The sequence below is a fragment of the Fusarium poae genome, chromosome 3 (genome assembly GCF_019609905.1).
Source record: "Fusarium poae strain DAOMC 252244 chromosome 3, whole genome shotgun sequence".
Classification (NCBI taxonomy): Eukaryota; Fungi; Ascomycota; class Sordariomycetes; order Hypocreales; family Nectriaceae; genus Fusarium; species Fusarium poae.
This window is the reverse complement of record NC_058401.1, coordinates 1074224-1101521: the sequence shown is the minus strand read 5'-3', so window position 1 is coordinate 1101521 and position 27298 is coordinate 1074224. Positions and strand designations below refer to the sequence as shown.

At 38.4% G+C, this 27298-nt stretch overlaps 9 protein-coding genes across 9 annotated transcripts; 3 read left to right on the top strand and 6 right to left on the bottom strand.

Moving 5' to 3' along the window:
- Window positions 1-4012: 4012 nt before the first annotated feature.
- Window positions 4013-5305, bottom strand: FPOAC1_007751 (uncharacterized protein; the record flags this gene model as incomplete). Its single annotated transcript, XM_044852201.1, has 5 exons — window positions 4013-4321; window positions 4379-4629; window positions 4680-4816; window positions 4873-5072; window positions 5132-5305. The coding sequence occupies 5 exons, from the start codon at window positions 5303-5305 to the stop codon at window positions 4013-4015; spliced, it is 1071 nt and encodes a 356-aa protein (XP_044704871.1).
- Window positions 5306-9445: 4140 nt separating this feature from the next.
- Window positions 9446-9694, bottom strand: FPOAC1_007750 (uncharacterized protein; the record flags this gene model as incomplete). Its single annotated transcript, XM_044852200.1, has 2 exons — window positions 9446-9570; window positions 9619-9694. 2 exons carry the CDS (start codon window positions 9692-9694, stop codon window positions 9446-9448), a joined length of 201 nt encoding a protein of 66 aa, XP_044704870.1.
- A 428-nt stretch (window positions 9695-10122) lies between these two features.
- Window positions 10123-10557, bottom strand: FPOAC1_007749 (uncharacterized protein; the record flags this gene model as incomplete). Its single annotated transcript, XM_044852199.1, has 2 exons — window positions 10123-10348; window positions 10496-10557. 2 exons carry the CDS (start codon window positions 10555-10557, stop codon window positions 10123-10125), a joined length of 288 nt encoding a protein of 95 aa, XP_044704869.1.
- Window positions 10558-13373: 2816 nt separating this feature from the next.
- Window positions 13374-15123, bottom strand: FPOAC1_007748 (uncharacterized protein; the record flags this gene model as incomplete). Its single annotated transcript, XM_044852198.1, has 5 exons — window positions 13374-13868; window positions 13922-14439; window positions 14501-14744; window positions 14793-14881; window positions 14937-15123. The coding sequence occupies 5 exons, from the start codon at window positions 15121-15123 to the stop codon at window positions 13374-13376; spliced, it is 1533 nt and encodes a 510-aa protein (XP_044704868.1).
- A 549-nt stretch (window positions 15124-15672) lies between these two features.
- FPOAC1_007747 (uncharacterized protein) lies at window positions 15673-15981 on the top strand (the record flags this gene model as incomplete). Its single annotated transcript, XM_044852197.1, has 1 exon — window positions 15673-15981. The coding sequence occupies one exon, from the start codon at window positions 15673-15675 to the stop codon at window positions 15979-15981; it is 309 nt and encodes a 102-aa protein (XP_044704867.1).
- A 609-nt stretch (window positions 15982-16590) lies between these two features.
- On the top strand, window positions 16591-16958 carry FPOAC1_007746 (uncharacterized protein; the record flags this gene model as incomplete). Its single annotated transcript, XM_044852196.1, has 2 exons — window positions 16591-16761; window positions 16818-16958. 2 exons carry the CDS (start codon window positions 16591-16593, stop codon window positions 16956-16958), a joined length of 312 nt encoding a protein of 103 aa, XP_044704866.1.
- A 940-nt stretch (window positions 16959-17898) lies between these two features.
- Window positions 17899-19721, bottom strand: FPOAC1_007745 (uncharacterized protein; the record flags this gene model as incomplete). Its single annotated transcript, XM_044852195.1, has 2 exons — window positions 17899-18844; window positions 18913-19721. The coding sequence occupies 2 exons, from the start codon at window positions 19719-19721 to the stop codon at window positions 17899-17901; spliced, it is 1755 nt and encodes a 584-aa protein (XP_044704865.1).
- Window positions 19722-19814: 93 nt separating this feature from the next.
- Window positions 19815-21216, bottom strand: FPOAC1_007744 (uncharacterized protein; the record flags this gene model as incomplete). Its single annotated transcript, XM_044852194.1, has 3 exons — window positions 19815-20174; window positions 20223-20599; window positions 20676-21216. The coding sequence occupies 3 exons, from the start codon at window positions 21214-21216 to the stop codon at window positions 19815-19817; spliced, it is 1278 nt and encodes a 425-aa protein (XP_044704864.1).
- An 843-nt stretch (window positions 21217-22059) lies between these two features.
- Window positions 22060-23640, top strand: FPOAC1_007743 (uncharacterized protein; the record flags this gene model as incomplete). Its single annotated transcript, XM_044852193.1, has 1 exon — window positions 22060-23640. One exon carries the CDS (start codon window positions 22060-22062, stop codon window positions 23638-23640), a length of 1581 nt encoding a protein of 526 aa, XP_044704863.1.
- Window positions 23641-27298: the final 3658 nt, after the last annotated feature.

The following is a 27298-nucleotide window of genomic DNA, read 5'->3' as shown; positions in this document are numbered from 1 at the left end:
ATTCTAAATAAATAGTATATTTTTCTTTATTAAATAGTTTAATAAGGCTATAAGCTTAAAGAAGTTATAAATAAACTTCTTATAAAAGTTTATAAATCTTATAAAAGCTTATATATTTATTAAATAGGTTAAGGTTTATTAGTTTTTAATAATTTTAATCTTTATAGAGTCTATTTAAATACTATTTTATCTTATAATAAGGCTTAAGAATTTAATTTTTATAATTATAAATTTATATTTAGCTAGATTTATAAATAACTTAATAGCTTTTAATTTTTTAAATATTATTTTTAATTATTTAATATATTCTTCTTAAGTCTAGCTATAAATTAAGATATTATTTAAATATATAGTATAAAATATATTTAAATATTCTTTTAATATATTATTAATATATTACTAGAAGGTTATAAAGGCTTTTATTAAGCTAAAAGGTATAATTAGTAATTTATATAATTTAAATTAAGTATAGAATATTATTAAGTATTTCTAGCTTTCTTTAATATATAGATTATTAAAGGCTAATATAATATTAATATAAGAGAAATATTTTATATTAAATAGGTTATTTAAGGATTTTTTAATTAAAAAGAATAAATAGTAGTCTTTAATAATAATATTATTTAAGGCTTAATAGTTTATATAAAAGTATAAACTATTATTAAGTTTCTTAATAAATAGTATTAAGGAGGCTATAGGTAATAAGCTTAAATAAATAAATCTTTTATATAGATTCTTATCTAGTTATTTTTATAGAACTATTAATTTATTTTAAGATATTTTATATAAAGGTTTAAATAGTAATTTTCTTTCTAAGGTTAATTTAATATAGTAGTCTTTAGATTAATATAATAATAGTTTCTTTACTTCTTTAAGTAAAAAAATATCTTAAAACTCTTAAAGTTTTTCTAATAATATAAATACCTTTAGTTTAAGCTTAAATAAATAATTTAATTACTTTAAGGTAATAATAAAGAGGCAATAATAGTCCTTTTATTATATATTTAGGCAATTTATAAAGAAACTAAGAAAATATTTTTTCCTTTTAAGGCTAATAAGATATTCCTTTTTATTTAATATATAAACTTCTTTAAAATAGTCTATAAAGCCTTAATTCTTATAGGCTTAATTAAGGTATTATAGAATTTTTAGTAATATAAACTATTAAATATAAATATATAGGCTATAAAGCCTATTTATAAATTATATTACTTTAATTAAAGTATTCTTAAAATAATAAAATAGCTAGCTAACTAGATTATATAGAAAATTATACTTTTCTATTTATAATTAATAATATAAAGTTTAATATAAATATAATAAATAACCTTCTTACTTTTAATAAATTACTTATTAAATACTTTAATTTTAAAGGTTCTCTTTAAAGGTTTAAACTTTAAATTCTAGGACTTAGCCTAGCTTTTATTAATAAATCTTTTTCTTTTTATTTTACTATTAATTATAATATAAAATAGAATTAATTCTCTTTTAGCTATATTAAGGCTAATAGGTAATATTATTAAGTTTAAATATTAATTATTTTTATTTTTAATTAAGATTTTATAAATAGAGATAGTAAATAGTTTAATCTTTAGTATAGTAAATATAAGGAAAAAAGCTTAATATTAACTTAAGATAGGCTTACTTTATTTTCTTAATATTTTTAAAAATATTTAAATTAATAAGAATTAATATAATTAAATATAAGTAAATATAAAGATAAAGGCTAGTTAATATAATTAAGGCTATAAGTAAAAGTAATTTAATAAAGCCTAATTAAATATATATTAAGTTTAAAATAATTATAAAAATAATAGTTAATTAAATTATAATAAAAGTATTAATTATTTTCTTATTATTAATTAAAGTAATTATAATAATATTAATTACTAAGGTCTATAAATTCTCTAGCTAGTTAATAGTTTTTAAGGGGGCTTTTCTTTTTATAAAGTAATAAAGATTTCTTTTAAAGTATTTAAAGGTATTCTTTTAATAATATATTTATTTTTTATAATATAGGCTATAGTTTTACTATAAAGTAATATTATTAGTTTTTTAATTTTTATAGGAAAATAGCTAAATTATAATATTTATAGCTAAATAATAAATTATATATAAGTATTCTATATAGTTCTTAAGAGATAGTTTATTTTAATAAGGTAAAAAAGGCTTTTTTTAATATTTTTCTTTTTAATATAAGGTATTAAAATTTAATAAAAAAAGTATTAAAATCTTTATAAATCTAGTAAAAATAGAATAATTTAATATAAGTATTATTAATCTAGTTTAAGTCTTTAAAAGTATATTTTAATAAATTAATAATATTTTAATAGTTAAGGAGTTAGTATTTATTAGCTTTAATATATAATAAGACTTATATATAAGTATATCCCTTAAGATAGCTAGTTATATAGGATATTTAATTAAGATATATTAAGAATTAATTATAATTAGCTTTTAGTTTTAAGTATATCTAGGAAATAAAATAATATAAATTACTTTATTTACTTTTAAATTTATTAAAATTAAGTAATTATTTAATAAAACTAATTAATTTAATAAATTAAAAAGAAAGTAAAGAAGTTATTTTTATAAAAATTACTATATAAAGCTTAGTAAAAGTATTAATTTTAAAGGGTTTATAGATAATAAATATAATAGATTAAATAATATTAAAGATATAATATTTAATAAAATAGGCCTTAAAGATATTATTATTTTTTCTTTTTAAGGCTTTCTTATATTATTACTTAATATACTTAAGCTAAACTTAAGTAAAATTATATTTAATAGTAATTTATTATAAGGATTATTTAAGTCTTTAATATTTATTTTTTATATTCTAAGTCTTATTCTTTAGCTAGAATATATAATTTTAAGTATTTTTAATATAAATATAAATATTCTAAAAATATTTAAATTAATTATTTAAATATTCTAAGGTATAATTATAAAATAATTTAATACTATTTAATAAAAAAAGTAAAAATAAATAAGTAAATATTATATTTAGTATTTAATAATTAAGAGCTATATAGTATTATAAGCTAAGTCTAGTAATATAAGTAAATAAGGAATACTTTAAGTATAATAGGTTTTATTATTATAGATAGGCACTATAAGCAGGTTAGGCTCTATTAATAAAATATAGCTTAAGGAGTTATATTTAAGATCTAATTAGTAATTTAATTAAGGTTATAGTAATAATATTATTACTATATAATTTAATCTACTTATAGCTCTAGGGTAAGTTAGTTTAACTTTAAGCTATAATAAAAATTTTATAATTAAATATAATTAATATTATATTATTTTTAATTAATAGTAATTATTTTATAAAGATATATTTTAGCCTTTTTATTATAAAGGTATATAGACCTTAGAATTAAATTAAGATTATATATAAGGCTTTAATAATTTAACTATAAATATATTAAAAATACTATATATATTATTTAGCTATTAAGCTATTATTTTTTAATTAAATTATAAAATAATATATAATTAATATTATAATTATAATTTAAATTAATTTAATATATTATATAGATAATTAAAATAAAATAATTTATATATTTTTTTTAATAATTTTATTAAATAAAAAAAAAATATATATAATATTATTATAATTTTAATAAAGCTTTTATTTTTTAATATAAAATTAACTTTATTAAACCTTATTAAAAAGTATAGCCTTATAGCCTTATAATATTATTTTATTACTAAAGTTTATTATTCTTAAGTATCTTATTTCTTTATAAAATAATTAAAATCTCAGTTATGCATAATATAAAGATAGTACCTGTTATAAGAAGACAAATGTTCCATGCTAATAAAATATAAAGGGCTTGAACAAAAGGTTACGAGCAAACATAAGAAAATTTTTCTATACTATAATTAGTTGTCGGATAATAGATAAAGCCACCCCGTATAGTAAAGGTGTACCCGACTCATAAGGCTGCTCAAGGTATCGTCTATATACTGCATAGCAAAACCAGAAAAACTCGGTCATCTATGAAACGTGAAAATCTGTCGTAACATGAATCCGTCCGCTGTACTTGTGATCAGACTTGTGATCTGAACTGTTGTCATCTGCGACAACCGTGGTCTGGTTCTTGCCGCTCCCACCAACTATACACTCTTGACTACCACTGTTGCTCTCGTCCGCTAGTCTTTCCATTCGAGACATCTTGTGTGAAGTACCGTGTTGCGAGAAAGCTAGGTGGCCAGATGTCGGGTTGGAGCTGTCGTTGGAGCTGTAGTTGCGGCCGGTAAAGAGGGGTTTGATCGATGAAGCGTTTGTAACGATGATTCCGACAACCTGTTGACTGGTTAGTGAATCGTTGCTTAATGCGAACTGTACCGAGTCTCTACATACTGTCTCACGGATCGACCAGCTAATACCAAGATCGAGTCTTTCCGGCGCGTTGAGGCAGATAATGCAGCGAAGAAGCGTGCAGATAATAATAAAGATACCGCCGCAGAATACCAAGCCGAAAACAAGCTTTTTCCTCAGGTTGACTTGTAGCTTCCATAGTAACGGAATAGGCAGAGCCATGATGATGATATCGGTCGCAACGTTGGTCGTGACAAGAGCGTAGTATTTGGCTCGGTTTTGAGAGCAATCAGCTGTATCAACCTAATTAGAAGTGATCATCCTTGTAGAAACAATCGCATACCTGATGGAACAGGATAAACCTGCCATAGTTTGTGGACAGGCCAACAATGACCAGAAACAACACCGAGTGTGATCAGATAACAAATGAAAGTAAAGATCGAGGCTTGCTTGACGAGGCGTTCCTCAGGGAGGGACTTGCTGAAGCAGGAATGCGGTTAGCTGGGGAGATATGCCAAGATACTGTAAAGACCTACGTGACTCTGAATAGAAGCGAAAGCATCATGGCCTTGAGACACCAGATCAGGCTGACGTAGATATACCACGCCGCAAACAACCATCTAGCTCCGCTCTCGTGACTTTGGTATTCTTTAGGTGTAAATTTCGAGGCGATTTCGTTGGTCAGGCCGGTGATGCTGCCTTTTGACGTTATGATCTGGCACATGGAAACTTCCATCTAGAAGAGCGTAAGTCAGTCCCACGTTTCTCGCATGACCTGCAAAGGTTGAATCATACAGTAAATAGAACACCACAAGGAATTGTAAGCCAATCATCCACAGCCCAAGTATGAAACTTTGTAAACTTGATCCGTTGAAGTCGAGCAAAGAGTCGGACACATAAGATGAGCATGCCGATTGAATACTCAACCCACATCTCAATAATGGCAGGCCTGAGATTTATCTCCTCCATGATGTCGGTATGCTCTTCGAGAGCTCGTATCGGTTCGGTTGTGATTGTATTCGAGGTTCGATACTGAGGAATGTTTAGTAAAGAAATAGTGTTGATTAAAAAGAACTCGGTTATGGCATTGAGTTTGTAAAAGCATGGAGCCAAGTCTAAATACTCTTCAAGTCTTTTTGAGATGCTAGGGCATCTTTCTTAAGGAGAACATCTTTTTTGAGGCTCTGCTTGTGTTTGTGTTCAGCCAAATGCCTCCACGATTATCTAATGGCTTCCGGTTATCAAATACCCGGATGGAGTTTTGGCGTTTGTAGGTCAACATGGACCCTTGAATTCGGTAAACCTTGATGCCATAGTGCGAGTCATGCCGTTAGTGGTACAACCCTGGGGGAATTAAATGTTATTCTAGATAGTTGAGAGAATCATTTCTAAATAGTCGTCAAGGCTACTCGGGTATCATCACAATCTGTATCCAAATATCACAAAGTCTTGTTAATCGGTATTAATTCCGCAATGACGAAAAGACGCATCTAATCGCGGAACAGTGTATACGTTCGATACCCCTACGACCTGTAAAAAGACAGCCCCATCTTCTTTATGCGTAAGTATGTAGATCTGTGACTAAACTTGAGACAATAGCATCGCGGAACATGGGGTCAAACTCCGGACCTAGTGACTGTTAAAACAAGTAAACTCTAAATTTTAGTTGCAATTTCACGTCCCCTTTTTCCCTTTCGCAGGACACTTCTGCATCCAGTAAAATACCCGTATCAAGCGAGATACCGTTGTTGGTCTACAAGGCTTAGTTAGACCAAGAGAGTTGAGATCTGTTCAGCCCCAGGCTCAACAGCATCAAAGCGCATCGCAACACCCAACTTTCAGCCATGAATCAAACACCTTTCAACCATTGGACAGAGTGCATGTGACAGGCAGTCACATATGTCAAAATCATTCGAGACGGCGATAATAAAAGATTTCAACTGTCAAAGCGTATCAACTAGTACCTGAAGTTATAATACCCAACTATCCAGATTGACTTGGATTTGCTAACTTGACGGTTAGCGTGTTATTTAAGAGTACCTAGTCAGATCCAGCCTTGTGCGGAATTATAATCTTGACCTACTTGACGATGAGCAAGTCATGATCACATCATGGCCTGAACTAGCTGTGAATTGGTGATTACCCAGGGGTTAACGTCGCACCGGGTTGACTTGACGGTAAGAGATGACCAAGACTTGTTCTCATCCAAGCTTGCAATCCTCTGACCAATTGGCTCATATATTATCAAGCCACTAAATTGAATGTGTAAATCACTTCTATATATCATGTAGAACAGACTACAAGAAGATAGGAAAACTACCATGGAGTCGTCTAAGCGTCAGAAACATCATCAGCCGCAAGATATGTTACCTTGTGATACTACTGTTTGAGAGCACGCGACACTAAGGAGGACAGCAAATCTTCAAGCTCCACATCAAATTGTTACTCCCGCTAAAATAGGCTAAGTTCTCGTAACGCCCAAGCCCCGTACGGGGAGACATGCCGTATCTCCAGGAAATTGAACGGCGCGAGGAATCAAGGCTAAGGCAGGCTAACAGCCTTGCCGTAGTGATTGGTTCTGTCGATCGTCCAGACTTGATGACGGATACAAGATAGGCTCTTGCTGACTTGTTCAAACGTTGTAAAACACTTATGCATCACTCTTTATAAAAACACGCTATCGCCGTTCAATCTCCACGAAATGCACGCCGTTGTTTGGGATGCGAAAATAGTTTACCAACAACCTCGCAACGTAAGCAAATACATCGGTAGTGCAGTCTTGATACTCTTTGCCTATGTTTTTCGCATGTCAAACTCTCCATAGTGACCTACGAGTCGAATTTAGGAAAATGATCCGTTCCCTATTCCAAGATCCAACCGACAGGGGGGGTAAGACGAGTTGCTAGCTTTGTATGGTAAGTTCAATACTTGTACAAGGGTGATTAGTGGACTGACAAGTCTTGTTGGTTCGGCTAATGTATTTTCGTACGAGGTCCGTAACAACGTCTCAATTCTCCGTTGCATAACACGGCATTTCCTTGCAGGATCGCCAAGTGAAAACGAATACTACCTGCCTATAATTATCATTATCGTTTAGGATTGCTCAACTGCATGAATGCTAGATTCGTCGTACCTAAAGATGCCTGCCTAGGTAGCCATGTTATGTTGGGATGTTATAATACACGTGACTCTAGATTTACGTGGAACGTGTATCAGACCATCGACCTTGACATCTTCAGCTCTCCATTTATTATGTGACCCAATTTTGCTCCCTACTAGTCTTTCGGCAGTTGCTTTTCTGTTTCAATTAAAATGGGTACTGAAAAGACAACCTTTGATGGAGCAATTGAACACACGTATTGGAAGGTGAAGTAGTATCATGACGGATGAAACCGCAGCACATTTAACTTTCGGCACAACTTCCCATCACAGCGTTACTCGACACACACAACAGTCCCTCGGTGATCTAGACAAGGACCATCACTGATATAAATTGCAATTGATAACCAATTATTATACAGTTAGACGAGACGGAGGATGTGTCATATTGTGGGTCCTCCTTAGCTCGAGGGTATAAAACACAAACTGATGTAGGTGTTCCTCGAATTTAATGATTGAAGGATGCAGCCTCGTCACGAAAGACAGGGCTCATAGAGCAACCTTATATAAAAAACAAACAGCCTGACAGCCCAAGAAGCATGAATCAAGTAGCACAAACTAACCCACTGACTCGTCCCTTGTGCTTTCAATAGATACCACTGCACTACCGTGAGGAGCTCAACCTATCTTGCATCCCTAGGAACTATCATCTTACGCAACTTGGCGGTTTTGGCTTGCGCCTGGTGAAGGTGGAAAACCCCGCTGATTCTGGGTAGCATGCGCAGTTTTGGTTGCGCACCTCGACGTATGCGTCCGCGACGTCGTACGTGCGTGACCCTGTCCACCCCAGCGGTAACGATGCCTTCGCCCACACTGACCCGAGTCGCAGTAGGTACGCCGGCCTGGTTTGGCTGGCTGAACAGTGTCGTCGCTGCGTTGTTGCCGATCTGACGAACCCGCTCGGCCGTCTGGCCACAGCAGCCCCTTGTCTTTCAGGCGCTAGATCCAAAGAACAGTATCCATACTATATAAAGTCCCGGAAGCAAGAACGAGATTAGAGGTCACAGGCAGTCAAAATGAGGAGCTCTGGCCGGATATAATTGGCGCATGGGTGCCAGCATGTACAGCCACAACAAGGTCGCCATAATCTCGCGCAGCTGGCCGGCTGTCCATTCGGGCAGTATGACCTCAGCCTGCAGTTGGGTGATAATAGTCCTGTGTTTTCTCTGTGTTTTGGTGTGTACTGGGAGGCTGGCTCGTGTTTGGTTCGATTTTGATTTCGTATATGGAACCTGAGGAACATCATTCTTGTTGGTATTCTTCTCTGGCCCTTTCCTTCTGGACGAATAGCCTGATCCTTGGTACTAGATTCAGATCTTGAAGTTTGCTTTCCTGGTCTAGATGGCGCCTGTCCACGTAAATGGCAACCAGGGGCCAACAGGACATGCATTTGGAAAACTGTGTCGTTTGCTGTCAACTTGGTGCGACAGATTTCCACATTGTCGTGGTCTGTGACCGGAGTGACATGAGTGAATGATGGCTCCAGCTCAGGCGTAGCAAAGATCTCGTACGCCGAGGTCAGGTTGTCGGATGATAAAGGCATCGAAATCGGCCATTTTTGACAGGCAGACGACGACACTATAAGAGGTCAGTGCCTCAATTACGCAAGCGGGCTTTCTCCAAGTTATTGATGGACAAGAAAGTGACTTACCAATGGATCCAGGGTGTATCTCGACACAGACCAGCTCTTTGACTTCCAAACCAAGTCAAGAGCCTCGGTTCATGACTGGAATCTTATAATACGGCCACTAGAAGTAGGTAGGCTTGTTGGTCGTGCGTGTTGACGAATCATCTCTGATCTGCCTGTCGGCCAAACACGAGGATTGCTGTGTGCGAAGCCCACCACGACTAAACCCCGGCGGTGTGAATGCGGCTTCGAAGGTTTTCAATACCGGTGGTTTCTCTCGTCGTGGAATAATGAGACATCCCCTTTTTCAGCTGAAAAGTCGTTCACATCGAGTTTGGATCGTTGATGGGTTGAAATTTCGAGACGGATTGTGACCAGATATCAGTGGCAAGTTGTTGTTGACCAACTGCAATCACCCCGCTTCGATGACGATCATGAAGGAAAGGCACTAAAGAGTTAGTGTCGTTGATAACGACTGTTCAAAAGTAAAACTTACCTCTCGTGCCATGGTTACCATCAGGAGGGATTGCCCCCTTTGTCTTTTGATAGGCAAGGCCCAGGGACTCTGCCATCTCAACACAGACTTTAAGGGCCAAAAATGTCTTGAACGAGAAAACTTGAGAATAAAGGAGGCCCCCGAGGCCAAGAAGGAAGCTTCGACTTGACTGGGTTCCTATTGATTCTGCCTGTATGTGCGCGACCAGCTGACTCAACATCAATCCGCGTCAACGACAATGGTGAACCGAACCCTGTAAGAAGTTCAAGGTAGGCGTTCCAGTAACCGAGAGCAGGTTCTTCCATTTCGTCAGTCGCAACATGAGGTTGTCGCTTGGGTCCTTGTCGTTGTGAGCCTCACTGTTGAGAAGTGTGTTGTGATTATGTAGAAGCTAGCTAGGGTAACGGTGGGGAAGGTCTGACAAGGCTAAGTAGGTGCCTGAGGGTTCAAGCACCCACAGGGCCAACACTCACCTACCGTGTGGCCACAAGCAAGGATGATGGCTCAATGGTTATGACCGTATTCGTCTTTGGGGCCGTAGTTATTCGGGTGGACGCCGATATTGTCATAGCAAATAGGGCAGTCAAGATCCAGGTCTTCGAATGAGATGCCACCGTTCAATAGTGATGACTTGAGAACGGGCCAGTAGGTCTCCTTGGTCATGGCCTTGAACTCGGCACTTTCGGCGTGACATGTGGTGATGAGTAGCTGGGCCGAAAGTAACTCATAGCTGTAATGGAAGTGAGGCTCTACTGGAGATGTAGCATAGACTGGCAGTTAAGGGCATCATTTGCTGGCATGTAGAATCAGAAGATCTGGCCAGATATAATCGGTGCATGGCCGTCAGCATGCACAGCCGCAACAAGGCCGCCTGTACGTGTTTGGGGCAGGGCTCTGTTGCCTCTCGTGGTTTTGCTGCCTTGGTGCAAACTGCTCCATGGAGTCTTCAGCGCTACCATCAATCTCCTTCGGGTCGGTGGGCTTTCCCTAATTGTGCTCGAGGTAGTTGAATTGAATCACAAAGCTGTATTCTTCGTTGGAATGGTTGGGATCCGGGTTCAGATAGGTACGCGGATACTTGAGGTCGAAGAAAGCCCTCGGCCACCAGTCGTGGAGTTGTCTTGTTGCCAAGAGCTGATCTTAACGATGAGCTCGAAGGGCAGCCGCCTGGCTCTTCCGCGTTGTTTGTACGGAGGCCGGTACTTTGTCCCCTAGACGACAAACTGACACTCAGGCTCGAGAGGTTCTCTCAATTCATATCGCCTCGTGATAGGATCGATGAATATATAGATGGTAAAGACCAGGGAAGTCCTTTGCAATTGTGGCGATTCCAGGCACGAGTCGAAACAACGTCCTGTTGGCGTCTACCCAAGAGCGGATATTGCGACGCTACCGTAAAAACGCTACGCTGCTGAAGGATTCTTCATCTGATGGAAGGGCGGGGTCCTCGATATGATCAAATGGTGAAGATACCCGACGTCGCCGACGACCTATACAACAAGGTATGGACAGTGGAAGACTCCTTCTGTCCTGCTCGCAACCCCAGCATGCGTTGAACCCAGTGGGCGAGGGTCACTCTGGATTGTGACGTTCACCTCCCTGATAATGGGGAAAATGACGTTTTGAGGCTTGCGTTTGATGGTATCGGCCGCCCCTGCGTCAAAAGGGAAGAAAGGGACCATCTTCTGGCAATAAAAGCTTGTTCGGGGTATAAAGGTATGCTCTGTATGGTATTCGTCTCAAGTGTTGGGTATTCGTTCTGGCCATGGAGCCGTAGATTGGTGACGGGACTGATAGATATAGGTGTGGCGTCGATCCCAAAGTACTGATGTAAAGTATAGATTCGCAGGCGAATGGTTCCCGCAACCATGCCAGTCTACCACCATGTTAGATATAAATATACGAATAGTGGTGTGCGAGTTTGCCTTTAGGTCGAGCACCTTGTACTGGCTTCGACTTCCAACCTCTCAGCTGAGGAACATAATAAACCACGGTATATGGCTGTGGCAATCCAGACTGTAACGGGGTTACCCTTATCGAGCGCGAAGGTATTGGCAGGTACTCTTTAAAGGCAAGAGTATGAACTGAAGGATGGGGCTGAAGGTGGGCAACTGTTCATGAGATTCTCGTATATTTGTTAGATGCTATCTCTCTGGGTGTGTCCACAAGCTTACCATGGACATCAACAGCCGTGGTATTGAAGTGTTTCAACTTCTGCTCTTGGAAAAGGGTAACAGAGGTTGTTTCAGCTGCTTAGAAACTGCTGCTCAATGTTGCCAAAAGGATCTCCTCGGCTGCAGTGTTGTTGGTTGGGCGTATGAGCTGGTTGGCCATTCTCAACCCCGTTGTCAACTGGCATCTTCAAAGAGGACCAAGATAGTCTTCATGGAATGTGGTGCTAGTGATGTGTTGATGCAGCTTGGCCACCGGATGTACGAGAGAACTCGATCACCGTGGCATGGAGTGTGGGAGTCTCGTTGATATATGATAAATGATGGAACAGTGAAAAAGGTGTTGAAATCGCCTCTCCAGGATCGGAGTCCATGATGAAGATGGAAGATGGAAATTGAGAGTTGGGATGAGTGAGGAGGGACGGAAGTTTATACCTGTTAGCGGCGATTCTTTCATCCGTGCTTGTTCTGCTTCACCTTCGTCCGATGTGTGAAATGGAATGCAATGAAACAATTTGTTGTCTTGTTGGTGTCCATTTGGGAGAATCAGAGACATGCTTGTGCTGTTTGTCGCGGAGGGTGTGGCTTCAAGATGTGATATGTGAGGAAGGTTAGCAGCTTGCGTCAAGAAAGCGGGGCCTGAAAGTCAAGGCACTCGACAAACGGTCACTCACGTGTGCTGTAACAATTGCAAGTCCCCGGCCGCAATCTTAAGTCTATGGCCTTGTATCCGCCAGTGTTTTGTGATTGATGTTGGATAATCCGAAGTCATGGCGTCATTCATGTCAAATTCACTGAAAACCTCCAAGCACGACATGGGGAAACACATTGCAGGGTCTCAGCTTTGTAAAATTCACAGATCAAACACTACACAAATACAACAAAAGTAAAGGCTAGTCCCAAGAGCAGGCCCAATCCAGATTGTTGTCAAATTCATCCCCTGGCAGTTATGTGGCCTTGAATACCTGTACCTTTGTGCCTAGGGGTAGACGATTCTCGCGACAGCTGAGCAAGTAAGATCCACTATCCGCCCTAAAACCCCGCTGTAACCCAGGCAGATGGACCCAATCTCCACGACAAATATCTACCTTGTTAGGTTGAGCGACAGGACTGTTGCGAGAGGCCGGAGATAGGACTGGTGTCTTATGGCGGGCGGCCTTTGGTACTTCTGTAGATTCAATTGGTAGTGGTGTGTCGATTGGTCTTGAGCTGAGCCGTCGCCGATTAGGAAATCATTATGAACCAAGTGTCACAGGAGAGCCATGTGCAACGATTTGTCGATTAAGTTGCAAACCTCTGCACGAAACCATCTTTCATCCCAATTGTGAATAACCAGGTTATGCCCGGAGAATCAGAAGATCAAGCGGCCTGGAGAAGCATACCAAAAGCAAATGACATGCGTTCCATTGTATCCCCATCATCGTCCCAGTTTCCATCCCAAATAGAAACAACTCCAAGTTTGATCCCAGTCTCCATTCACCGTTACACCCGGCACCTGAAAGCGAATCGATCTGAACACTGCGTGCGTCAAAAAAAGTCGAGGTCCATAGGCGATTCGGTTTGTGTATTGAGGGCAACGAAAAACTAAAAGTCCATGACACAAGATGAAGCATCACACTCGTCATCCAAAGGGTTCCCTGGAAGGTAGGTCTCTTCGGCGTATTCAGACTGGGATGTACTGCGTAAACGACTGTCTCGTTCCTGACCAAATTCCCTGACCAGATCGGATTCGCTTTGTCCATTGATGAAATCGTTGATATCACCTTCGGGGATAAAGTGCTCCACGTTAGTGATAGTTTGCCGAGTGCGCTCCAGAATAGAATTAAAGTCGGGTTGGTTGTGAAGCTGCTTAAGAGCTTTGATCTCGCCAAGAAAGTTCGCAACTGAGATAGGCTCAATGTCTTGCAAACTGATTTGCTCGCTTTGTTGACAGGTCTGGACGCGTAATGGCTGTGCCGACTCTAAGAGAGCTGTATGTAGCTCTACACAATCCAAGCCTTGGAGAGGTTGTGGCTCAGTAGGGTCAGGAGGCACCTCATGACGCTGGAGACCATCACGATGCTTATCCTCCTCCTGTTGCTGTCGAACATTTTTTTTATGAGTTAATTTTAAATGTATACTTCGGGACTTACGCCTCGAAAATCACCAAACAAAAGGTGTCGAACATAGTCACGCCTCCGGGCTCTCCCCGCTCGAGTTGAACATATCGAACCGCCTATCTCGCCACACTGGCTAAATCTGGCGACCGACAGAGGATTATCATCCTTTTCCGGAACGTCGGCCAAGTGCATAAGATCATAGTTAACATACCCAGGAAATCTTAAAGTGGTGGCCTTATTAGTACCGGGAGTGCGTCCAATCCATGCTGTACGCCCAAGTTGCCGGCTGATCAACTGGTAGAACATACAGATGGCTCTGTGGAGATCTTCCATAGAAAACAAGTTGGCGACAGACTTGTCGGTGCCACCGCCGATGGTAGGAGGCGTTGGAAAGCGATGAGGGTATGCTGTTATGTCTCTGGAATACTCCCGAGTAGAGTCCCAGGTCATAGGAGCAAATAACAAGAGCTGAACTGCATGGGCAAGTACAAATGACTTTGGTGCAACTCTCCATGAGTCTCGGTCATCAGATGATTCAGGTGTATTAGCATCTAGGTTAAAAAACTGTGTTTTTTTTATGAGTTAATTTTAAATGTATAATTCGGGACTTACGCCTCGAAAAGCACCAAACAAAAGATGATTCAGGTGTAATATGCTTGTTTAGCACTGGAATCAGGGTAGGCTTGGTGCATAACTTGGCCACATTGTTGATGAAGTCCTGCACTCTGGTGTCTGTCGCATATTCCTTTAGACAGTCGATTGGCGCCTGTTTATTGATAGCCTTGCCAGGGCGATTTCCATGCTCATACTGCTCAAGTAAATCGTTCAGATCTTCGTTCAATGGCTGAATAAAATCCTGGAATGCCAGTTCCTCTCCTACAGCTTGCTCATTGGTTTGCTAGACCTGAGAAGCAACTGTGGTGTTGGCGGTGTCGTCACTCAGGTGAAAGCCTCTGTAAGTAACCAGCGCTGAATGATGGACAATGTCGGCGACTAGAAACAACAATCAGCGCGGGTTACAACGGTACCGTTAGATGTATCAACTTACCAATGATATCTGTGTACGAGTTCAATTCGGGGACTCCTTTGAAGGCCAGATAAGGAGCCAATTCGGCGTTGGCTCCCATGGTCGATTTGAAAAGAGAGTTGATGAGGATACCATTAGGATAGCCAAACTTCTGATGATTCCTCGCTAACTTGCCTGCCTCTGAATCTGAAGCAAAAGGGTTTTTCATGTGTAGTAAAGGAGTAATAGTTGCTGGTATCAAACCACACTGGCCATGATAAATCAGGATGCTGATTATTGTTGTTGAAAATTCGTTTAACACTGATAAAACTGTGGTGCATTTGGCAAGTTCCTCGGCCCTGTCTGCCTATTCTGCAGCGCCTTCATCAGATACTCCAGTAACCATAGCGCGTTGCTTGTCCTTAGCTTTGGCTTCAGGTTGACGTTTCGGCGGCATCGTGGGAGTCGCAGGGTCGAGTCAGGTTAGATGAGGAAAGAATTGAGGAGAAGGCGGAATGTTTGATAGGAGACACGTGATTTAGTATCACGTGATAACCTCGACCAGCACCCGACTGTTGACCAAACAGCCCCCGTTCCACCCGGATCTCGCATGGATACGTACTTCCGGTACCTGTGAAGGAACAATCAGAAGAAATTGAAGCCATTTCGATCCGTGGGCTCCCGAAGAGACTTGTCGATACCATTTTCAACCACCCCAGCTTTCACAGAAAAGGCGAGACTATCATTAGTGGTTTGCCAGCCCAACAGCTGATTTCAGATGGCAAGTTCACTCTGCACGATCCACTTAGTCAGCCCCCTATCGCAGCCCCCTATCAGGCCAGCAATCTTCAAAGACTTTATGCTCGTGTCTGTCTATACAGACATCAAAGGCCTCGATCCAGATGTCAAGGGCGTATGCGCCGATCAAACTCAAACCTCACTTTGGGGGCGGCAAAGTGACCATAATTCTAATACTGACAACTTGCGAAACAAGAGTCCACACTACAACATTGCTCGGCACACCCCCGAAAGCTGCCGCCACAGTATACAGATCATTTCATTTGATGGCAGCCAGAATCTTGATTAAATGGCTGATCTTTTCTACCTTGCAGAACAGACAATTATTCTGCTTCTCAACTCCTATTCGAGCGATATGATATCTGTTGACCAGGACATCGAGGGAGAGTTTGGGATGCATACCGTGCTGATAATTCGGGCAGTAATGCTCCCGCGACTTTCTAGCGAAGCACAACTGGAGTCTAGCTAGCCGCTATTCTCGCCTGTTGGATGCAATAGAGTCAGCCACTTATTCCAGCTTCACAATACCGACATAAAAGCCTTCCACTTGAACTCACATCTGCCAGGCGCGCGTGATCTATAAACTGCTGGTACACTTTAACGAGAACGGCGGACGCAGCGACTTTACGACGACCTTACAGATCCGCAGAACACACGGGACTCGACCTGTTTCCACATTCTCTATTGGGAAAGAAACGCGAGAGGATCTGAGACTGCCCTCAGGGTATCAAAATAATCGACCGCGGGGACCATAAGAGACGAAATTGGTGGGTCACTTTATGTTTCTTAGACTATGGTTCTTAGACTAATTATTTTTGACCCTAAAGTTAGGATGCCCTTTTTTCTGCTGCCCACTAGACTTCCTAAGACAATGGAAGCTTTTCTTGTGTTTGGAATCATGCACGATGAGAAATCTCACGACATCCCTTATGTTCCGTGCCCAACAGTTGGGCCATACAATAATTTTGAGCTACTGCCCTCCCTGGGTGTTCGTGTCGAGTACTGGGATTCGCTTCAGGAATGGTGGTTCTCGATTCCACTGCAGTGCGCCTTTGCACTGACAACTGTAGTAAGTCAATGGTGGCCGACGACACACAGGACCTCCTTGGCCAATACAAAAAGTAGATGGTGCTTTTCCAGGTACTTCAAGGAGTCACTTTTACGGGCGACCCGAACGGATTTGAGAAGTCTCCTTACATGATTGCGAAACGGGTGATTCAGCTTGAATTCGTCCACCGGAAGCAGACTTGTCGTTGGGTCGAATAGCCACGAAGATCCCAGCCTGCTCTGGCTCTAGCACTCTGGCTAGACAATTGTGCCAAGATGAGGGATCTATACGATGGTCCTTATACCAACCATTATCGGACCCTCAGCACCGCCGATCGACGATGATGGCTTCTGGACCCTGGAACAATGCGATAGGCGGGGAAGCTTGTAGCTACACAAGGAAGATACCCCGGAGTTACGGTTATCTGAGGTCAGTTCAAGCCTGTTCAGATAATATGGAACGGGTGTCTTGGACGGATAGCGTTTATGGACCATTAGTATATCCCTGGTGAAAATTCTCTTGATGATATCGAATGACCAACTTGCATGCCACCGCCGCCACCACCGTCCCCCCCTCCGATCCTCATCCTTGTCCAGGCAGGACTGGAGAAGGCTACGGCGAAAGACTATGAACAACAAGCCGACATGGAGCTGGAATACTAGGGGATCAGAGCTCGCCAGAAGTCGTTCCTAGATATGTACTCTCACCTACCCCACTCGCCACAAGACTAGGAATCCAATGGCGAAAAAGTCTGTCGGGTGATTGCTTCCAAGACTTTCAAGAAGATCTACTCGTCTAAGCGGGCATTAGGCGAACGATACTCCCAAACTGGACCTGCATCTCTGGCTGCCAGCTAGGCTGATTCTTGAATGATTATTTAGATAAAACTAATTCTCGGGATAGAATACTTGTTCTATCCATTTAGAACTTTTATATATACCCATGCAGCCAAACTCGTTTCCAATTGACTCACGACTTTATTTTTAGTTACCGTTCCATGCGTCTTATGTTTAAAAACCCTGATTAAATGTCATAAATTGAAGGTATAGGCTCTACTCTAGAATCGCATGAAACAAGTTGTCTATTTCCTCACCACGCTTCTTATGCCTACCAAAAACTATATGCTCATTCTGCCTCAGTCTGCAACATCCATCCGATCTAAGTAGCCTGTTTCTTGGCCCAGTTAGCCTGTCCGTTTCCACTGGCCTTGCGCTTAGAAGACCCAGCACCACCAGCACTGCCATCATTTGCATCGCTGGCAAAAACAAACTCTTCACTCAACGGCTGACCGCCAGCTCGTCTTTCCACACCTCTCTTCACTGCCTCGATACGCGCCTTCATCATCCGATCTGTCTTCATACTCTGTCGCACAACCTGCACTGCTGTCTCAAAGTACTTAAAGAATGCCCCTTTCCAATTTTCTGGAGATTGCATCAAGAACTCCTCAACCTGCTCGGGAGTTTCCCAGGACTCCATCTTGTAGCGGCAAGCTTCGATCAAGATGTCGGCGTTTTTGACCCAGAAGTCCTTATCCTGTTCTCCGTCGAGAAGGAATTTCGCAAGTGCAGAGATCATGTGGCCAAGGCGGACCGTGTCATTGGAATGGTACTCCATCTCAATCCCTTGTGTATCCAGGTTGACTACCCAAGCGTACCGATTGAAAGGCTGATGTAATGTCGTCTTGATGAGTTCGAAAATGCAGATCTCACGAAGGTGGTCCGTCATCCACCCCGGTAGCTTAATTTCGGCCGATAACTGGGCTGCCCACTCTGTACAAGAGATTCGCTCAATATTGTCGTAGTATGAGTTCTTCAGCTTGATCAGGTGAACCATGACTTCCTGTGTCTGGTCGACGCGTGAAAAGCGGCCGACCACTTGAAGCATGGTTTTGATGCTGAACATCCAGTTGAGGAATATCGCCTTGCAGCAGCGCCGGTGCACATTTACTTCAGCTCCCATGGTGTTGACATTGACCACAAAGATTTCGTCTGGAGAGTCTGGGGCATTCCACCCAGAAATAATCTTTGCCTTTTCCTTAGGTTTGTCATCGGGTCGCACGGTGATAGTCTTGAATCCAGTGATTCTGAACAGGCCAACCGTCATGCTATAAACAAGTCAGCCACTATTATTCCAAACGATAGCGCGCTAAATTTAGTCGATTGATTAACTTACTACTGAATCCATGGATTATCGACATAGACCAACACTTGTTGTTTCTCCTCCTTGGCGTACTTCCATGCCAGCTCAAGGGCTCGGGTCATGATTGGGCTCCTGAAGCATAGCCACCACATGTAAGCTGGCCTATCATTAGGCGCGCGATTAGATAGATCCTCGTTGACTTGGTTGAAGACAAAGTCCATTCCGCCATGGGGATCTCTGTAGATCATATCATGAAGCCGTTTCGCTCCAACCAGATGAGAGGTCGTCTCCGCTAAATCCGGGTCCTCGGACGCTTTCATCACCAACTTCAGCTCCTCAACAGTGGCATAAATATATGGTGTGTCTCGGTTGAGAATCCTCTCGTTATGCCAATCGAAGGCAGTGAGGACGCCTTTCACGTGCTCATCAAAGTTGAAACCCGGTGTCTGCTCATAGCCCTCATTTTCTGATAGGTTAGACTCGACCTGGCTGCTGAAGAGGTTACGGACATGGGCTCGCCCGGCTGATTCAACTCTGATATTGACATCATCGAGTCCTAGATCATCATGATGGGTTTCTTCAACCACGATTGTGATTGGTGCCATGTCGATTCCAGGATAGTGGGTACTGCCATCAGGAAGTTCCTGTCGTGTACTCATTGTCCGGTGAATACATATCTCCTGGTAGATCTGTCGCACAACGAAACGCCCAACATCGGTGCCCCAGTCGAGTTGCAGTCCAGCGTCCTTGAAGATAACTGGATTAATGATCCACAGTCTGCATTTGCCATTAGAGGCTTCGTAAATGTCCTTGAGTGGCTTCCAGTCCGGATATTCAGCCATGACGTCTTGGTGAAAGATACCCAGTGTTACGCCCTTCTGGAAAACGTTTTCCTCTTTATAGGGATCGTAAGTCTTATCATACAGCCCTGGTAACTAGCCGAGGAAGGGCGTATCAAAATTGACCGTGATGCCGTAGGCTTTCCACATCAGTGATAATAGCGAAATCAAATCCTTGAAGGAACTCAAGACTAGAGTTCTGGTGACCCAGAGTAGCTTCTTCCATGACAAGAGTCCCAGCATGATGTTGTAAATGCTACTGGCGTCCATAGCATTCTGGGCCTCATCAGCGATAACGTGTTCGAATATAATCTCGTCGAGAGCCTTATACTTGTTGGCATATCCTTTAAAGCAGCCGTTTGCCCCCTCAGCTTGCTGGTTCTCGTAGCGTTCGAGTTTAATGATGTTGCGAACGGACCATGTTGGGTATGTCGAGATAATCACGATCAAGCCAGTCTGCCATAATATTAGATCGGGAGCCTCCGAACGGCCGCGTGAACTTACCTCTGGATCAGAGTCTGCTGCAGCCCATGAACATAGTTGGTCTTGTAGTTCTGTCGTCTGGATGACTCTGGCGTGCGTATCTGGAAACTCAGATGCCGATGTCCCATAGTAGGCCTGCAGACGCAGGTTGGGAAAATGGTCCCTTCCCTCCTTCCAAGTCTCAAAGATCGAATCGGAGGGTGTCAAGACTAGAGTAGGATAGAATTTAACATCTGATTTGCCATACTCTTCTCTGTCGCGTAGATACTGTTTCAATTTTCTTCGGTACGTCAGTTCTATGGCAGCGAAGTATGTCTTGGTCTTTCCGGTGCCGCTGTCACTGGCCAAAATTGTATGCCTGTAATCAGTGAATCCCTGAGCAACAATCGCAGTAGCATCTAATATTGGTTAATTAACTTTTCAGGGGGCTTTGCAACAATACCGTTCCAAAGGGGACATATTATAATAACTTACCATTAACTTGATGCGGCTTTAACCCCTGTACAAAAGGTGCTAAAATTCCAGTGTAGAGCTTCAGGTCTGGCCAAGATGTAATACCTTGCTCTTTGCAAAGTTCAGTGAGATCGCGGTTCTGCACTGGCTGAATTGAAGTGAGCATATGCTCTAAAGTGTACTGCTGGCGGCTAAGCTTGAACAACTCTTTGAGTTGGTCTGGGTGCTCGCGACTAAATTCGGTAACATGTTCGGCTTCACTTTGTCGATTAATAAAGTCGTTGATGTCACTGTCTGGAAAGAAGAGTTCGATATTGGTGACAGTTTTCCGTGTGCGCTCCAGGATGGCATCAAAGTCAGGCTGCCAATGAAGCGTTTTCAAAACCTTCATTTCGGCCTGGAAGTTGCAAACCGCAAGCGGTCTCATATCGCGTGAATAGTCATGATTGTCTGGGAGCTTTGATGGCTGTACTAATTCTAACAGAATCGTGTTGAATTCCACAGAATCTAAGCCGCGAAGCCCTACCAGTTCGTTGGGGTCTGGTGGTCGTTTAGGTGCCATGATGAAAGACTTTTGCGCACTGATAGGCGGATTTCGAACGGTACCGCTTGATAAATCGTGGCAAAATTGTAGCAGAACCTTCGTGCGGCTGAAAGAAGCCAGAATCAGCTGCGATGGAGGGTCTGAGTGTGATGAGGAAGAGAGGGAAGAGTTGTTGAGGAAAGCGAGGAATTTATACCCAGCGGAAGTGGACCGTGCGCTTCCACGTGATTGAGGCCTTGGAGTCTCTGAATCACAGCTCAGTTCAAGACTTTGTAAATGTTGGATTTACCAATTCAGAAAATTGAAGTTATCGTGAAGTCGCGAACGGCAGAGTTTGTGGTTTGTTTTGGTGGTGTCGCTGTTTAACGTACCTGGTAGCGCTAGCAGGGTTTGTACTGGCGCATGGCTGACCAATTGAACCTTATGCTCCAATTCTAAGAGCGAAGATACCCGGCAGTACATGGGCTTATACTGGAATAATTAAGAGTTATGAAACCGGCTGACTACAAGCTACGAGGGAGTTTTGGTGTTACTGTTTTTTTGTTATCCCCCTGCTGAGATAATAGACAGTAACATTTGCTACTTTGCCTGCAGAATCGTCAGATCATCCAACAAAGCAAGTCTTCTTTGTACCAAGTGGGAAACGCACAGATATTGACAGGGTAGTCAAGATGAACCCACTATGACACGGGACATCCCAACCTGGCCCTTGTTGGAGCGGTATGGGTACATTTGTTGCCCAGTTCTATTTCATACGGATTAGTCCACTGCATACAAGCGAAGACCCAAGTGTTATAATGCCCAGCCCCATCCGTCTGTCAAAGCTGGTAACTTTCCAGAGACAAACATCAGCATATCAACATGTTCCAAGAAGCAGTTAAACGTCTCAGTTCAGCCTTTGAAGTTTACCCTTGGGTATCGGAGCTATCGGGTATCCTTCCACTTTCAGCTCTAATCGACTTTATTGAGATCCCGACCAAGCTCCATGTTTTAGAACTGACCGGTTACGTTCCATTATGGGGCTGGGCCATTACGCCGTCTGGAAGTAGACTGCTACTTTCAAAGCCAAAGACGATGTGTGGGCAGCCCCTGACCCAAGACTGCTACTTGGATCGGTACGGCAACTCGCCTGCATTCGAAGCTCTCGATGGATTATATGGTGACAGATATTTTGTCAATAATCCCGAGACACTACGACTTTTACTCGCTGGGGCCAAGATCACTCATATACAGAATGATCATACGAACATGCATGATAGGCATTTGACCCCCAGAATTCAAAATGTCGAAATCATTCATTTCGTCCGACATAAGCAAAACCCATTGTCGGAAAGCCTGGCAGAACCATCGTCGAAAGAGCCACTACAAGTTCCACCATTCCGACCGTTACTCTCACGTATTCGAACGTTCAATAAACCCCTTCGCAAAACACCCTCTCTTTATAAGGTTACTTCTATCGTTGGATGGGTGTTGTGGGTTTTCACAGCGACGGCAAGCGTTTTCTGCGGGCTCTGGATATCCTTTTCGTTCATCGTCCTTCTACCCATCACTGGAACTATCGTTTGTCTCCTCTTTGGATATCAGCCTAGAAAGCTGCTTGTTGATAAGAAGAGCGAATACGTTCGCCTTGTGGTTGTTACCGAGCATATGAACACAAGCAACTGGAAGATCATCATGGGAGAAAGCACAATTGTCAACTCCCTAGTCAACCGGCCTTTGGAACGAAGTGGGCGTCATCCACCCAACACTCGCACCCTTATCCTTCGTAACCTCTTACGAATCTGCATTGTCGGCCAGTGGGCAATAGCCTTGGGTGCATCAGCAATGAAATACTGGGATGCGTATCTGATTTGTTTTTGGATCGCCTTTCCTATTTTCTGCCAGGCATACTTGATATCACCAAGCTTCTGTGCCAAAGCCTGGTTAGAACAACAGGCAGGAGTCCACGTGGAGCGATACACCACGCAAGTCAGTAGCCGAAGGTCATTACTCAATCTCATTGTTGCACTCAACCCAGATACCTTTGGGGTGAAAGATGGCGAGACCGACTACGCGCAATTCGCGGGTAGTAGTATGAAATGGATCAACCCGATTTTGGCCGAATGCGAGAACCGCAGTACTTGGGAGACTGCTACACGAGAAGCAGCTGAGGCTTTTGCAGGACTTCAAGCAGATTCTGTTAGGAAATCTGATGTTGGTAACCAGTGGGATCATGACAGTAATTTCCCGTCACAAGTCTGGAACGACAAGTGGAGGGTTTTCATGAGAAAGCCAACTGGAGAGCAAGTTGAAAAGTATTATTGGAGAAGGTTCATTCCCGAGGGAATCTATTTGGCCAACAAGATCAAGAACGAATCCAACATACCCCCAGGGAAGCATGTTGAACAGGTGGAAAGAATTGTAGTTAAACCTCTGGATACAGAGAAATTTATTGGATTTTAGGGATGTCCTCTTTTTTGTCTATAGTATAGCATTATAATTCAGATTGGTTTCTTGGAAACGACGAGTTCCAGAGTAACGACTCGTCCTTCGATGTACGGGGGGTTCCCTAGACCCTGAAATTTGATCTACTCCCCTCCAGGTTTGTTGGGTTGTTTGCTGTTATAGGCGCCAAGCCAAAATTCGTGAGGGGTCCTGCAAAGGAATTCTCGTAATAAGAATGCTTGTGTTTATTTGTTGTCGTGGGGCTGCATAACATTATAAAGCTTGTTACGAAAGAATATTGGTTGATGGAAGATGGAGTCGCTTGTGGATCTGCAGGGTCAAAGCGCAAAATGTGTTGCGAGCTGCACTTTGAACTGCAAAGATACCCAAGCGAATGTGAGGTAGTTTGGGCCAGAATGATGAATATGCAAGGAAAGTTGTAAAGTTACGAATTGAAGGGGAAACTAAAGGTCCAGGCACTACAGATGTAAAGAAGTGGTGTTGTCGATGAGATATCGTGCTTTGCTGTACAACCTCAAGACCAATAACCCAGCCCTACAGTATACTTGTCACTGAGGCATAACTCATTCTCGACTGTACCGTGTTGTAACCCATGCAGCCTGTGGAGTAGCCTAAGCGACGGCCTACGGAAGGCCACAGGGAGCAGTGTCCCAAAAGTGCAGATATGACATTTTTTTAATATAATAACCCCTTCTGTATAAACCTATTAGAGAGATATTTTTTATAATTATTAAATAAGATAAGGTTTATTAATATAAGTAGATTATATACTTATATAATTATACTATTAATTTTATAATAGCTTTTTTTCTTTTTTTTTTTTTCTTTATATAATATATAATAAAATAAAAATACTTTTTCTTTAAACCTTAATAATACTTTTAATATACTTTTTTATAATTTAATATTATAATATTTAATTTTATATTATTTTAAGCTTTAATTTATATTATTTTTTATTTTATTTATATTATTTATAATTAAAAAAAGCTACTTTTTAAATTAAATTTTAAAAATTAATATATATAAAATAAATATATTATATAAAGTATTTAAATTATATTAAATTTATAAATCTACTTTTTTATACTACTTATTATAATAATCTTTTAAAGTATTATTAAGTTAATATAGAGTAATAAGGCTATTTATAGAAAAGTAAAAAAAGTATTATAATCTTATATAAATATACTTATTTTTAAAACTAAGGAAATTATATTTAATAATATAGTTAAGTCTTTTATACTTATTAATTCTATTAAATTAAATAAAAAGACTTTTCTATATAAAAAATTATCTCTTTATATACTTATAAATAAGAATAAAAATAATAATAAAAGTAAAATTAATAATAATAATAATATTATAATTATATATATAATTAATTTAAAAGAATTTAATCTTTAAATTATATAGTTTTTTCTAGAAAAGCTCTTTAGTATTATAATTTTTAAAATTAATTTTTATATTTCTATATAGCCTTAAGAAGTTAAGAAGTTTACTATTTAAGCTTTTTTATATACTTTATAAAGTTATTTTATTAAAGATCTTAAGGTAATTAAAAAAGATTAAATAAATATTATATTAATATAATATATTTATATATTTATATATATAGAAATCTTAACTTTTTATATTATATATTAAGAAATTAAAAGAAAAAAGTAAAATTAAATATATTTTTAATTTTACTAGTATATAAAATTATAATATTATACTTTACTATCTCTTTAATAAGGAAATAATAAATAATAATAGTAACCTTAAGGTATATAAGAAGTATTTAAAGGGTAATAGAGTATTAATTAGCTATATTATTAAAAATAGTATTTTTTTTTATATTAATTATAATTAAAATTACTTTAATATTACTTACTTTTTTATAAATATATATAAAGCTATATATTTTTCTATTTAATTATATTAACTTTTTTTTAAACTCTTTTTATAAGTATAAATATATTAAAAATAATAATAAGAATAATAATAATAATAGCTTAAATATCTTAAAGAATATTAACTATAAGATTTATTTTAAGATTATTATTATTTTCTATAAAGCTATTAATAAGAAAAAAAAGAAATATATTTAAATATATATAATATATATATTTATATATTATTATATATTAATTTATAATAAAGTTTTTTATTATATACCTTTAATTTAAAAGTCTAAAGGCTATTTTTAATAATTTATAAGGAAATAATTAATTTATTAATAATAAGGACTATAGTTATAAATATATAGGGATATAAAGCCTTATTATATAAATATATAAAATAATATAATACCTTTAGGTTATTTAATAAAATTCTTTATTTTATTATATATTTATAGTAAATATACTATATATATAAAATTACCTTAGTATAGAAATTAAAATTAAAGTAAAAATACTATATATATAATCTAAAAATTAAAGTAAAAATACTATATATATAATTATATAATTCCTCTTTAAATTAAAGTAATTATATATATAGTATTTTTACTTTAATTTTTATAATTAAATCCCTTAAAACTTTTTATATTTTTCTTTTATTTTTCTTTCTTTTCTAATTATAATTTTAAAAGATTATCTTTATATATTATATTTTTTAATTACTTTATAGTTAATCTTAAACTATTTTATATTTAAATTAAATAATAAAAATATATTAATTAATTAATAATAAGGTAAATTTTAAAGTCCTTTATAAATTAGTTTAATATTAAAGTAAGCTATTTAATATTATATTAATCTATATAATAATAGGCTTTAGACTTTTCTTTAAGTAATTAATAAGTTAAAAATATAAAAGATTTAAAGTAATTATATTAATAAATTATAAAATTATTTTATAATTAAGTCTTTAATAACTATTATATATTTTTATAATTATAAATAAAAGGCTTTATTATTATAAAGACTAGCCTTAAGTATATTTAATAAAATTTAAGGCTTTAGAGATATTAAATACTAGAAATATTTTCTATAATAAAGATTAAATTATATAATTTCTTTAAAAATAAAAATAAATTATATATAAAGCTTTAAACCTTTAATTATATATACCTCTATATTTATATATATTAATATTAATTTATCTTAAGCTATAAAGCTCTCTATAAATATTATTAAGAATTTATACTTATAAATATATTTAATTAATAGTATATAATAAAGTATTATTAAACTAAGTAAATATTAACTAGGCTTAACTTTATTTAATCCCTTAATATATATAATAAATTAAAGGCTTAAAGTATTAAGATTTATATTATAATTAATACTTATTTATAATATATTATATAATTCTATTATAATATATTAATAAATATATTATAAAGTATTATAAAGTAATATCTTTATACCCTTTAATAATAAAAAACTATACTATATTTTATTTAATTTAATTATAATAATAAGACTCTTTTAATAGCTAGTATATATTATTACCTTTTATAAGTATAAATATATAAATAGAATAATATAATATTAAATTAAGTATAATTTAATAATATTTAAATCTATAGTAAAAGTATATATAATAAAAAGATTAAAAGCTAATAGCTTTAATTAAATAAAAAAAAGCTAAGTTTTAATATATATATATATTTACTTATTATTTAATATTATAATTAATAATTTATAGAAATACTTTAATATTA